Source organism: Gopherus evgoodei, chromosome 4 (assembly GCF_007399415.2).
Source record: "Gopherus evgoodei ecotype Sinaloan lineage chromosome 4, rGopEvg1_v1.p, whole genome shotgun sequence".
NCBI classification, from domain to species: domain Eukaryota; kingdom Metazoa; phylum Chordata; order Testudines; family Testudinidae; genus Gopherus; species Gopherus evgoodei.
In genome coordinates, this window is record NC_044325.1 from 60,277,814 (window position 1) to 60,291,597 (window position 13,784).

At 42.0% G+C, this 13,784-nt stretch overlaps 1 protein-coding gene across 1 annotated transcript in view; it reads left to right on the forward strand.

Moving 5' to 3' along the window:
* The first annotated feature begins 1,345 nt into the window (after positions 1-1,345).
* The window catches only part of RYR3 (ryanodine receptor 3), a 607,531-nt gene continuing 595,092 nt past the window's right edge, over positions 1,346-13,784 (forward strand). Inside the window, 2 exon segments of the mRNA XM_030559417.1 lie at positions 1,346-1,376; positions 1,379-1,491. Coding sequence (XP_030415277.1) covers positions 1,346-1,376; positions 1,379-1,491 — 144 coding nt within the window.

Genomic DNA, 13,784 nt, shown 5'->3' on the forward strand with positions numbered 1-13,784 from the left:
CTCATCTCCCCATTGTGCATTGAGATGGAACAATGGGAGGAGTGGGTCTCAACCCTCTTTCAAGTGTGTTTGAAACTGAATAACTGATTTCCAGTGCAACAGAAATATCAGCAGTATTTGGCATCTGAATATTTTAAGAAGATATTTGACTGCAAAGGATCCAAGTCACCATTATCATACTGTCAGAATTGGATAGGAACTAGGAGGGCTGATCAGGGCTCCAGCTGTACCTGAGTACCTCCTCTTGCGGAGGCACTTGCCTGGCCAAGTCAGCACACGGCTTTTGAGTTGCCTCTGCTCACGCAAGTGCCTGCTCAATAGGAGCAGGAGACCAACTGTTTCTCCACAAAAACCCTGCTCTTCCTGGATACCCTTGAAGTTGTAAAGAGAGAGTGAGAGCAAACCCTTGAGGGACCTAGTCCTGAGGTGGGAGAAAGACAGATTGCTATCCAGGAACCCTCTTCCCTGGCTGGTTGCTACATTTCCTTGAATTAAGGATATCGAAGCCTTATGGTAAGTTTGAACCTGGTACACCTGAACACCCCAAACTTCGAGAATGTGGTGGTCCAGTTTTATCCCACTCATTTCAGCATTTGCTATGGATGTAGTAACATATAAATGCTAAAGATTTTTATTTGCATTTCACTTTAACTTGGATTTAAAGTTATTTTAAGTTTTATTTTTAACATAATTGTACCTTATCATTTTTAAACTGAAATATATATATATATGAGCCACTAATAACATGTTTCAAGTGCACTTTCACAGTACTTCAGATGAAAACTTTGCAGTCCATAGCATGACTCCCACTGAAAGAGACAGCATTAACAATTACAGGTAGTGGTGTTAGACCATTAAATCGTCTTGCCAATTACATTCGCAGCTGCTTATGCGGAGAAGCACTAAATAGAAGTAAATGTGAACAGGCTGAAAAATCCATTGTCAAAATCAGCGCATCTATGTGATCTGTATTCCCATCCTTTGATGTATAATCAATAGGTCCAGAGTTGCTGAATTGGTTACGTTCACATGCAGAACAGTAGACCCTAATCTCTGAAAATGGAAATCTGAGCTTTGCTTTTATTAACACTTCACCATTAATGCTACTCTGGACAGACATTGATAAGGAGTGGGGGGGGAGAACTACTGATGCATAGAATGTTTTCTGCAATACCTTAACAATAGGTTTTTCTCTAGGGGGCAAAGAGACAGAAAGAAAGAAAAGGAATTGCCTGCCGTGGAACTGGAGAAGCAGCGCAGTTGGTTCTGGCAGTGAGGGGGTTGACTGACAGTCTGCAGTGCAGTGGAGTTAGCTGGGCTCCCTATATGGCTGTGGATTAGCTATATGCTAATACTGATAGGAGAAGAGGAGCTGTACGAGCACAGCAAGCTGCCAGTGGAGGCAATCAGAGTCTTAGCAGAACTGACTCCTCAAGAGCCATGGCTGAAGGGGGTGAAGGAGGGGAAGATGAAATACAGTTCCTGCGAACTGTAAGTATCTGCTTTTCTGGGTCATGCCGTAGATTATTTTTCTGTGTCTTGTGTCTGTTCCTGCTATACTGCATTAAAAATGAAATGTTATTTCTATGCTGGCTTTGCAAAGTGAGAGGTTTGATTTAGTAAAAATACAATGCTAGAATATGAGCTGTAATAGCATTGGGCAACCTCAAAGGGTTCTTCCTTAAATCGGCTCAATAGCTTGCCTGGTACCAGTTTGGTATAGGGAGATCTATTTCCGTTGTAATCCGTCTGTGTTTGAAGCGTCCCCATCAACTTTGTACTTGGGTTTCTAAATGTTGCGTGCCAAATATCTGACCTCTGAAACTTCTGTATAGGTTAGATTTCACTGACATTAACAGAAGCTTTGCAGATGAGAGAGCCCTGAAATGATGAATAGACCAGGCAAGAATGCCCCCTGGTAACCCTCTTCTAACACAAACACGGGCAGCAATACACTTTTATGAGGGGAGACACCAACAGATGTGGGGGTGGCAGCTCCAGAACTGTCCTGGGATTTTTTTCTCAGTTTAAAGGAGGTTTATTTTAAAAGGAAGAAGGATTTCTTTGGCTAGGAGGTGTTAATTAGTGAAATAGCCTGCACCCAATGTAATTTTCTTTAAACAGCCCTCACACCATTCTTCCTTAAGGCTCTATACAAACCTACTGACAACCAATTTGGGCTTTTAAGCAAGCACTGTTCACACATTAAGTTTGCTAATGGTGGTGGGGGAGAGTCCTTTTTCTTAACTCCTTTTTTCACCCAATACCAATACCATAGTATGTGTTAAAGTATAAATGGCAGGAGGAAAATCCTGTTGGTTCAAGTGTGTTCCTTCCTCCCACACCCTTATCACTCCTCATTCATTGCTGAAAATGTTTCAAGAACAGAGAATCCGCAGCATTCGTGATACAACTTTAAAAAGCTAAGATTCCAGACTAGACACGCTCAACACCCAAAATAGATGGTTGCCACACATCACTTCTGGGAGGGTGGTGGCGGCTGTCGCTGCTTATGTAAACTGTTAGGTGTGAGAAGTGTCATTGGCACTTCATTGCCTGTGAGAAGTTCATGAAAAAACAGATAATCTCACTGAAGATTAGGCTCCCCCCTCCCACACAACTGCCCTCACACTCCACTGCCATTTGGAGGGGTGCCTCTTTCCCGAGATATGCCTTTTGGATATCTCAACCTTGGGGAGAAGGTGCTCTCTTCTAACAACACATCTTTGAGTGTCCTGCATCTTTTCACTTTCTAAGATATTTCCTTCACAGAACACCCCTCCTCAATAACAACATGAAGAGCTTTGCCCCTGTGAAGTTGGGCTGTCTGCCATGTGAAATGGCAGTGACTACTGCTGTGACCCTTTCTCGCTGTTCAGGGGTACTCTGTTGTGATCCTTTCCAGCTGAGAGAGAATGATGTGCTAAGCACATAGGGCTTGAGGAGAGGCTGTAGAGGAGTGTTTCTTCTCCTTGGCGCTAGAGAACATTATATGGGAAGAAAGCTGCTCCTCTTCATTTGCCAGGACTGTGCTTACTCCTTTTGCAGTCCCAGGTTCTCCTTGCAGGGCACAAATGCAGCAGCTGCTGCTGTCTCCTCTCCACATAATTTGCTTCCCATTTGAGGAAGTGGGACCTGCTATTAGACCCTTTCCAGCTCTCGCCTACTGACAGGGAATGATACCATTTTATTAGATACTATGGTACTAGTGATGAGGGCCATAAAAACTTACGTTATTTACACCTTCTATTGCCTGAACATTATACTCATGCATGTACACAGCATAGGAATTCTTATTAAATCATTCATTGCACTTTTTTTTTCTCTGTGGAATTGGATGGCCTACTGGAATCTTTCCCAGACAAAAACTCTCTCATGCAGGATTGGAATCATCTATTGAATGTTCCACAGACTTTCTTCAGAATATAATCTTCTACTGAACACATCCATCTCAATCAGAAAATGGGCTATCATTTTTTAGACCTACAGTCTTTTTTTCTGAGTGCATAGGAGCCCAGTGCGCTGGGGCCACTGCACTAGAAGTGTCTTCTTTAGAATGACATATAAAACAGAAGATCAGATCATGTGTGAGCCTTAAATATCGTATGGCGTTTAAAGAGCAGCTGTTTTAACCCTACTGGTCTAGCAAAATTCCATTTTGCTTTCATAAAGCAGAATCCCCCATGTTTTCATCTGATGGTGTTTTTCACTTCCAGACAATCTGTTCCGTAGTTTAGCTGTGTTTATCGTTTTAAGACCGCAACCTTCCGACATAGAAGTGGCTGCATTTCAACAATGGGAGAAGTGATATCTGTATTCATTTCTAAAATTTGTCCACTTTTTTCATATATATCATTCCTGCCCCAAAGAGCTTGCAGTCTTTTTGTTCTACGTGTATGTGTTCAGTACCTAGCTGATTGGGGCCTTTAAGTGCTACTGTGATGTGAATAACAGAAATAATAATTAGATTTACTAATTTAACAATAACTCTTCATTCCCCCCCGCAACCCGACCCCCGCTATCGTCTAAATATTTTGAAGATGGACTATACATTCAGGATGAAGATACATTTTCCTCTTGGTCTGTACAGTTACATAGTTGCTACAACCTTCATCTTTTGAGCTTTATTTAGTGTTGTCTTTGATAATATTTGGAATTGCTTCTTTAAATTAGTCTTTAGCTAATGACATCTGCTCCAACCTTTATTCTGGAGATAACAGTAATTTTGTTTGTGTGTGTGTGAGACATATGTAAAACAAACATCTGATACACTTGTTATGTATCTCACAATCTACCACTGTTCTCCAAAGCCCTTCCCCCATACCCAAGGGAGGCTCCAGGCACCAGCGCACCAAGTGTGTGCCTGGAGTGGCAAGCCGCGAGGAGCAGCCTGCCGGTCGCCGTGAGGGTGGCAGTCAGGCGGCCTTCGGCGGCATGCCTGCAGGAGGTCTGCCAGTCCCGCAGTTTCGGCGGCAATTCAGTGGCGGGTACGCTGAAGGCGAAGGACCGGCAGACCTCCCGCAGGCATGCCGCCAAAAGCTGCCTGACTGCCATGCTTGGGGGCAGCAAAATTCATAGAGCCACCCTTGCCCATACCCCTTTTGTTTGTAACATGCCACAGGAAGGAGTAACAGATTATAACCACTTGTGTGTGTAAAGCACCATGTGCTTCTGGGAAACTGTGTATAAATAATGTGAAACAAAATAATTTATAATTATTATGTGTTGAAAGGGTTGGAAAGATCTCACTGCTGGCCAATGTGGATTGGTGAGTGAGAGGTACTGTCAATCAAGTCTATCTTCAGCACTGATTTTACTGCTGTGATTGAGATTGCCAGTGACTCTTATCCATTCACTTTTTTTTTTCTAAACTTCTTTCTCACTCTTCTTGTTTCCAAACCAACCAACTATGAGGTAATGTGTTGAATCAGGCAGCATTTATATTGCTCTATTGAAAATACTCGCATAATAATTTTGTAACAGGACCAATGAAGAAAACAAAATGAAAGTAGTTATACTCACATTTAGTGAGTGTAAGCCATACTAATTTTCCAGGTCAGAGTCAATGGTGTTGGGGGGTAAGACTGATAAGTGAGTGTATGGTACATTAATGTACAATACATTGGCATTTTTCTGGACCTCAACCCACTACACATAATTTCCTTTCCCCATCCAAATGAATCACAGATGGATCACAACACAAATTAGTGATTCTTCTTTCCCGAGTGTAGTGACTTTGACTTGCTTTCCATGGATCCTTACAGTGTGTGTATATGCATATGCACATTTTTCCCTCAAACTTATTGTAAATTCTAGCTATGGACAGAGAACAATGACCCTAACAATATTTTGTTAATTGTGTATTCTGCTCCTGACTTCAAGTTGCTGTTGTCCTCCAACTCCCCTTATGGCTTCTCTCACTGATATAATTGCAGAAGTGTGCAGAAAAAATGGATCAGAATACAACATTACATAAGAATGTATGGGTAGGAGAATTAAATTTCTTCATCTAATGTACTGTGAGTGCAGCAGTCTTCTATTTGTAAAGAAGGTATGAGAGGAGAATTTTTTTTAAAAGGTTTCACTCAGTGACCTAGGCAGAACACTTGGGGCTGATTTTTTTTTAGAAGTTTACTCAGGTACATTTTATACACATTTGCATAGCCATCTGCACATAGTTGAAGTAATTGTGCACAATAGTGCACATGAAAAGATACATGAAAGATATGTGACAAAGTTCCTCCTCTACCTTGGTGAGTCCTGTGCTTATTGGCAGATTTGTTCACCTCAGTGATCTTCCCCACAGTCTGGGTCAACTCCTCCTGTGTCTGATCAGGAGTTGGGAGGTTTGGGGAGAACCTGGTCCCGCCCTCTACTCCAGGTTCCAGCCCAGGGCCCTATGGATTGCAGCTGTCTATAGTACCTCCTGTAACAGCTGCATGTCAGCTATACCTTCCTGGGCTACTTCCCCATGGCCTCCTCCAAACTCTTTATCCTCACCACAGGATTTTCCTCCTGGTGTCTGATAACGCTTGTACTCCTTAGTCCTCCAGCAGCACACTCTCTCACTCTCAGCTCCTTGTGCCTCTTGCTCCCAGCTCCTCACATGCACTTCCTCTCCTCTGGCTCCCCACTCCCTGACTGGAGTGAGCTCCTTTTTAAACCCAGGTGCTCTTGATTAGCCTGCCTTGATTGGCTGCAGGTGTTCTAATCAGCTTGTCTGCCTGAATTGGTTCTAGCAGGTTCCTGATTACTCTAGTGCAGCCCCTGCTCTGGTCACTCAGGGAACAGAAAACTACTCATCCAGTGACCAGTATATTTGCCCTCTACCAGACTCCTGTACCCCACTGGCCTGGGTCTGTCACACTCACTAATTATTTGGATATACAATTACAGTTCACAGTCTAGATCACTGCACATTTACCCACCTAAACTCTTGAATATCAAGTGCTAGATTTCCATTGTCCAGGTGTGGAAAGGGAGATAGGCATGACTTATCTGATTTAGTTGTAAGAAATTAATATCTAGAATGTACTGTACTGTACTTTAGACCTTCTCTAACTTTCTTGGTATTGTCCCTGCCTGCAGGTATATGGGATATTGGGGAGCAATCATCACACGGGGGGTGCCAATTAATTTCTTTATTAAAGGAAAAAGGAAGTGGTGGGAATTTAGCAATGAAATGCGATGGGATGGGGTGTATAAGGTGTTTACAATAGACAATGATAAGGGGGGGTTCTTACTGAACAGTGTAGGGAGTTTTAACAGTGGAGTACAGTAAGTGGTGTTCAGCACAATGGGATACAGTACAGTCAATAAGCAACTCAACTTTATATAGGAACAACTCTAGATACAGTGTGGAATGCAAAATAAAACGGTAGCTTCTATATAAAAATGGTATACAAAGTATATTAGAAAAATGGAGGCAACTAATGGGGTGTTATAACCACAAGTAAAATGTGAGTCACAGTGCAATAATACAATATGGGTGATAAGTAAAATTATGCAATGTAGAAAATTACTGACTTAATTTGTGAGGCTGTGATAGCAAGAGTGTACCTAAAAGCTGGGTCAAGAAGCGGGAGGGGAGAGGGGAGTGAGTGATTAGTGGTAACTAACGAGAGGAGAGTGCAGCTGCAAGCAGCGAGAGACTCTGAAGCCCTGTGGGGTGAAGCCCAGAGCAGCAGTCTTCAGGAGCCTGCGGGCTGGAGGTACGGGAGACAAGAGCAGCTAGCGCGCTTAAGGGGGGTCTGGGAGCAGCAAGAGGGGAGGGTGCTGAACGTGTAAGTGATGGGAAGGCACGTGGAGAATGGGGGAGACGGCTGAGGGAAGAAGCAGGTTGCAGCAGCGGAGAGCACTTCAGGGAAGTTGCAGAGCAGCGGGGTGAAGACAAACGGAGCAGTGTGATGGTGATCTTCAGTAGGGGAGGGGCAGCGGAGGAGCGGGGGCACGAACACGGGATACAAGGAGAGGCAGCAGAGAGGTGTAAAGAAGGGCTAGAGGAACACCTCCCCCCCAAAAAAAGGGAAAGAAGCAGCAAAAGGTTTGGGAAGTTACACGGGGAGGCGGGGAAGCAGTAAGGGGTTACCACAGGGAGACACGGAGAAGTACACGGAGGGGGAGATTGGAGTGGGGGAAAAACAGACACGGGAAAGTTCAGGGAGAGATTGGGACAGCGGGAAGATGAATTCAAGCAGTAAAAACCTTATCTATCCTCTAACTTAATTAAACATATAAATTACAAGCAGCTTATACAAAGTAATAAAACAGGTACAGAATACCACCAGGCAATGGGTTTTTTAAAGCTATCTTAATCAACGACTAGGCAAAACAACAAATATCACAATTCTAAGCAAACTATAACAAGCAACTATACAGAGCAACAAAACAGCAAACTATAACAAGGCAGGTGAAACTTACAAGCTCTACAATCTTAGCAAACTATGACTTATTAAACTAAAAAGCAAAACCTACAGTGCACCTTATGCTATGGGGAAGTCACAGAGGGCAGAGTGGTATGTGCCCAGGATACAGCTCCCAAGGCAACCCCCAAGGAAGCCAAGGGATGGTGGCTGCAGCAGTGGATACAGCTGAAAGTAGAGAGCAGAGCTTAGCAGCGGCACAAGCTTATTTTTAGCAGCAAAGCGCAGCGGAGTTTGAGAGGTTTTAAGACACAGACCAAGGTTTAGCTTGAGTCTGTGTGCTAGGGAAACAGAACCAGCAGCTAAAGTAATGAAATAAAAGTAAGGAAAGTTTCACAGAGGGATTCTTACCAGTCCCCAAGGCAGCAGCAAAGACAGAAGCAGCAGCAACATCAGAAGAAGCAAGGAGGGCTCGGTAAGGGCTCGATAATCGGGAGATCTCTCAGGCAGCAATTCGTTCTTCGTGGGGTTTTTTTTTAAAGACTGGGGGTATGCTCAAAAATAAAACGAGAGCGGAGAAATGACCCCACCCCAAACTCCTGGCTGATCAGACCAGGCAGCAATGCAGGAACCTTTCTGATGTTTGTTTAAAAAATGTCTGTTTTTAAAGGCAAACTTAGGCAGTTTCCCGCCAGTGATCCTGATAGGCTCCCTCTGTCACAGGGGAGGAGGCACAAGGAAAAAACTGCAGGTGAACACAGAGACATGCCTGGGCAGAGTCCTGTGCAATAGGTGACTCAAAAGCACATGAGGCCTATGACTCATACCCAGGATCTTAAAAACACAATAGGTCTTGCAGCTCTGGACATTGCCTGCCCTACACCAAGCCCAGGTTCAACAAGGTGATAACAGGACTAACCCTTTGAACAAGGCAGTGGTGCCACTTAGCAAGCAGCACAAGTGGCCCTCCCTTTGAGAAGGGCAGTGGCTCTTGGTAAACAACCTAAGGGGCCCTCCCTTTGAGAAGGGCAGTGGCCCTGGTAAACAACTTAACAGCCAGAGAAAGGCGGCCACAGGAGGAGAACAAAAACAAAATGGAGTATGGGGACAGCTGTAAGAAACAAAATGGAATAGGGGGATAGCTGTAACAGACAGGTATTAGCCAGGGTTTAGTGTTAGAAAAACTAACCATAGCTTTAAAGAGTATACGGTAGCATTACACTTTGCTCCTGATTAATGTTGTGTAAAGACAGTTCTTTCTGGATAAGCCTGGCAGATGTAGTCTTATCAGATCTGCGTCCCTGGTGATACTACAGTGTAAGTATGAAACATTAAAACAATCCATCTGCCACAGAGCCGCTTAATATCTTATATTCTATACTAATTATTATGTTCACTCCTGCATGCCGGTCTCCATTTTCAGATACTTAACACCAATCTGAGAGGCTTGATTCACCATATGACAGAGTGACTGCTCATACTTTGCTAACCAGTTTGATATATCTGAGCAGGGATGTAACCAGGAATTTCAGAAGTGCTCGACTAGTAGGGAGAGATCAGACTGTCTCATAACAAGATTTCAGCAAGCTGCACCCAGAAGTTACAGACATAGGGCTACGAGAGTGCCCCCTCCAACTCTCAGCATCCAGCCCAACAAAACCCCTCTGTCAGGCCTTCTGAGAGTGGAGAGGAGTGTAGGACCAAGTTAAGCGGAATTCTCCCGCAGCTTCTTTAGCTCCTGTATAGCCCTTTTATGCTGCTAGAGAAAGGAATAGAATTGGCTTCCCCATATTCTCTGTGAATTAACCTGGGCATTATGTCTCTTGCCACCTAACTGTATTGTTTTGCATCAAACTAACCAACCATAAGTGGATAGTTTAATCTGAGAAGAAACATAGGGGGAAAAATTAACTAAAAAATGTAAGACAAAATTGCCTTAAGAATCGATATGGATAAAATTTTACATGTAGTATTTTTCCATCTCTCCTCCACTTTGCACTTCTAAATTTGCCCTTGCTTTTCCTGTTCCCACAGATTTTAACAATTGTACAAATTACCCTTTCCCTCTGTAGAGTTTTTATATATATATATAATATATTTATAAAAATAACAGAATATAAAGTCCAACTCTTCTGTCTTCCATTAACTGTTAGAAAACACCAGAAATAGAGTATCTTTAAAGTTAGACTTTATCAGTATACACTACTGTACTTCCAACCCAGCCACTTTCTAGTCTTCTTTCCCCTCCTTTTGGTTTCTACCACTCAAACAACACCCAGTTGTATCTGTTTTTTGGCATCAAGCTACTCAACCTACCCCCCCACCATCCCTCCCTCCAAATAGTATTGCTCCAGCTGCTCCTATTTCTGCCCACCCGTTGAGTTACCTCTCCAGGTCCCTTAACATATTCCTCATCCAAAATCCTACTCATAAAATCTTCTAATCTGGTCATCAAAAGGAAGTTTCCAAGTGTATCAGCTGTGCTGGTCAGCAGCCAAGAAATTGATGACTCATACTGACTCATTGATATGGGAAAATGTCCTTGCAACAGGACTACATCCTTTTGTGGGCAGGAGGATGGTTATGACAAATGACTGACTTCACCAGTGCTGATATTGCCCAGCATATACCCTGGTACAATGTCAGTGATGCTTCTGATGGAATCTGAAGTGACAATGTAGGAATTTTTTGTAATATTTTTATGAATCCTGTTTGTCCCTCAGTTTCCCCTGTATGGTGCATTATTACCTAGAGGAGTGGGAAAGGACTGGTTGCTCTCAGGGCAAGGTGAGAGACATAGATGTGGGTGTTGCCTAGGTGTCAGGGACTTAGTCTCCATATAAGTGGAGCATCTGAGAAGACAATGGCAAATTCAATTGCCAGGAAATTGACACCTAGCAACCAATGACACAGAGGGATATGGGCTTCTCCTTAGAAGCTGAACAACAACCCCCAGATCCAAGGACTGGAGAGGTATGAGGTGGGGAAGGAGTTGGGGAGTCTCCCCTGGAATCTGACAAAGGAGGTCAGACCAAGACGATGCTTGAACCAAAGGGTTCGCTACATCTTGACTGGGCTCGGGGCTAACCTGAATGCACTGTGCTTTAGCCTTCAGTTCCCTATACTATCCTAAGGACTTCCTAAGCTATGTTCCAATTAATGAATAATCCCTAGAGTTTTGTGAGAGTGTCAGTGGAAATGCTTGGTGAGGTGCATTGATCGCTGAAGTGTGTACAAATCTCCATCAGGAGTCTGTCTCAGTTGGACTTGCTGAGTGGAGCTCACTGTGTGAATCAGGATTTCTGAAGGTCCAGAGATCCAGTCTAAGGAGGCAGTGAAGCCACATGATTTACCCTGGAGGAAGAGTGAGACCCCTGGGAGGGGGGCCTAGCACACTGCAGGGGTTTCTCTTAGACACTATTCCAAAACTGGAGCAATAGCATCAATCCTGTGGAATTGAGACATCCAGTCAGCTCTTCTGCTCCTTATTAAAATTCTTTTCAAGGCATTGGAAACCTGAGTATCATTCCTCTCAAACTGTGTAAAGCTCCCCGTTTCTAGCCTTGGAGAACCCTGAAATATCAGCCTTCAGACCTGTTATTTTCTTACATACAGAAAATTGCCACTGCTCCAGGGTTGAATTGTATCAATCCAGACAGTGGTAATCTTGAGCTTCAGGCAGGTTTAATTCTTTGAGGAAATTTCACAGTGGCATTGCGGGGAGAAAAGGAGGAAACCTTTCAGGTTGATGTGATTTAATAAGAGGGCAGCAGTTTGAAACTAGTTAATGGTTTGGAAATAGAACTGGGCAATGTTTTTGGGTACTACAAACAACAAAAATAAAGGAAGCATCCTCCCATTCACCCACATTGCATCGTTCCACCTTCTACTAAGGTATCCGGTATGGTTCATGGGCAGAGAATCTGATGTTGGAGTTGATGGATTGATAATCTGAAATAATAAATATTGCACAGCACCTAATTGTGGAATAATTGGTTTCCAAGGACCCTAGGAATCATTGTACTAAAGAATAAACATAAACGCCGTGTAACAGAACTTCAGGTAGGTAGTTAAAACATGTCCTATTTCATAGACAAGTGGCCCAATGTTTAGCAAAGTTGTAAGGAATCATCCTAAAAATAACTTAATTAAACACTCACTTATATATTATACTATACCAATAGCAGGGGAAAGTAAAAATAGAACTTTATGAACTTATTACTCAATTTAATAATTTATCAGTTAAGAAAATGAAATGTCACCAATTTTCAAATTGTTCAGGTTTTTTCTTTTTTTGGATTTTGAAAAAAAAATCAGAACATCTCTATTTATTTAATTTGGAAAAGAATTGCTTTCAAATTAATTAATTACTAGGGCTGAAAAGGGATTTAAAATTGTGCGATTTAAAAAAAAATCTTGATTAATTGTGCGATTAATCATGCTGCTAAACAATAATAGAATACCATCTATTTAAATTTTTTGGATGTTTTCTACATTTTCAAATATATTGATTTAAATTACAACACAGAATACAAAGCGTGCAGTGCTCTATTTATTTTTATTATAAATATTTGCACTGTTAAAATTCAATAGAAATAGTATTTTTTAATTTCCCCATTATAAGTACTGGAGTGAAATCTCTTTATCATGAAAGTTGAATTTACAAATGTAGAATTATGTCCAAAAAACCTGCACTCAGAACCAAAACAATGTAAAATTTTAGAGCCTACAAGTCCACTCATTCCTCCTACTTGGTCAGCCAATTGCTCAGACAAACAAATTTGTTTACGTTTGCAGGAGATAATGCTGCACACTTCTTGTTTACAATGTCACCTGAAAGTGAAAACAGGTGTTTGAATAGCACTGTCATAGCCAGCGTTGCAAGATATTTACATGCCAGATGCACTAAGATTCATATGTACCTTCATGCTTCAGCCACCCTTCCAGACGACGTGTCTATGCTGATGATGGGTCCTACTCGATAACAATTCAAAACAGTGCAGACCAGTGCATGTTCATTTTCACCATCTGAGTCAGATGCCACCAGCAGAAGGTTGATTACCTTTTTTGGTGGTTCGGGTTCTGTAGTTTCTGCATTGGAGCATTGCTTTTTTAAGACTTCAGAAAGCATGCTCCACGCATCATTCCCCTTGGATTTTGGAAGGCATTTCAGATTCTTAAACCTTGGGTTGAGTGATGTATCTGTCCTTAGAAATCTTACATTGATACCTTCTTTGCATTTTGTGAAATCTGCGATGAAAGTGTTCTTAAAATGAACATGTGCTGGGTCATCACCCAAGACTACTATAACATGATATATATGGCAGAATGTGGATAAAAAAGATCAGGAGGCATACAATTCTCCCCTAAGGAGTTCAGGCACAAATTTAATTAATGCATTATTTTATTAATGATTGTCATCAGCATGGAAGCATGTCCTCTGGAATGGCAGCTAAAGCATGAAGGCGTATGTGAATGTTTAGCATATCTGGCACGTAAATAACTTTCAATGCCAGCTACAGAAGTGCCATATGAATGAACGCCTGTTCTCACTTTCAGGTGAAGTAAATAAGAAGTGGGCAGCATTATCTCCCGTAAATGTAAGCAAACTTGTTTATGTTGGCGGTTGGCTGCCCAAGAAGTAGGACTGAGTGGACTTGTAGGCTCTGAAGTTTTACATTGTTTTGAGTGCAATTATGTAACAAAAAAAAATCTACACTTGTAAATTGCACTTTCGTGATAAAGAGATTGCACTATGGTACTTGTATGAGGTGAATTGAAAAATACTATTTCTTTTTTAAGTTTTACAGTATAAATATTTGTAATAAAAACAATATAAAATGAGCACTATACACTCTGTATTCTGTGTTGTAATTGAAATAAATATATTTGATAATATAGAAAAACATCCAAAATATTTAA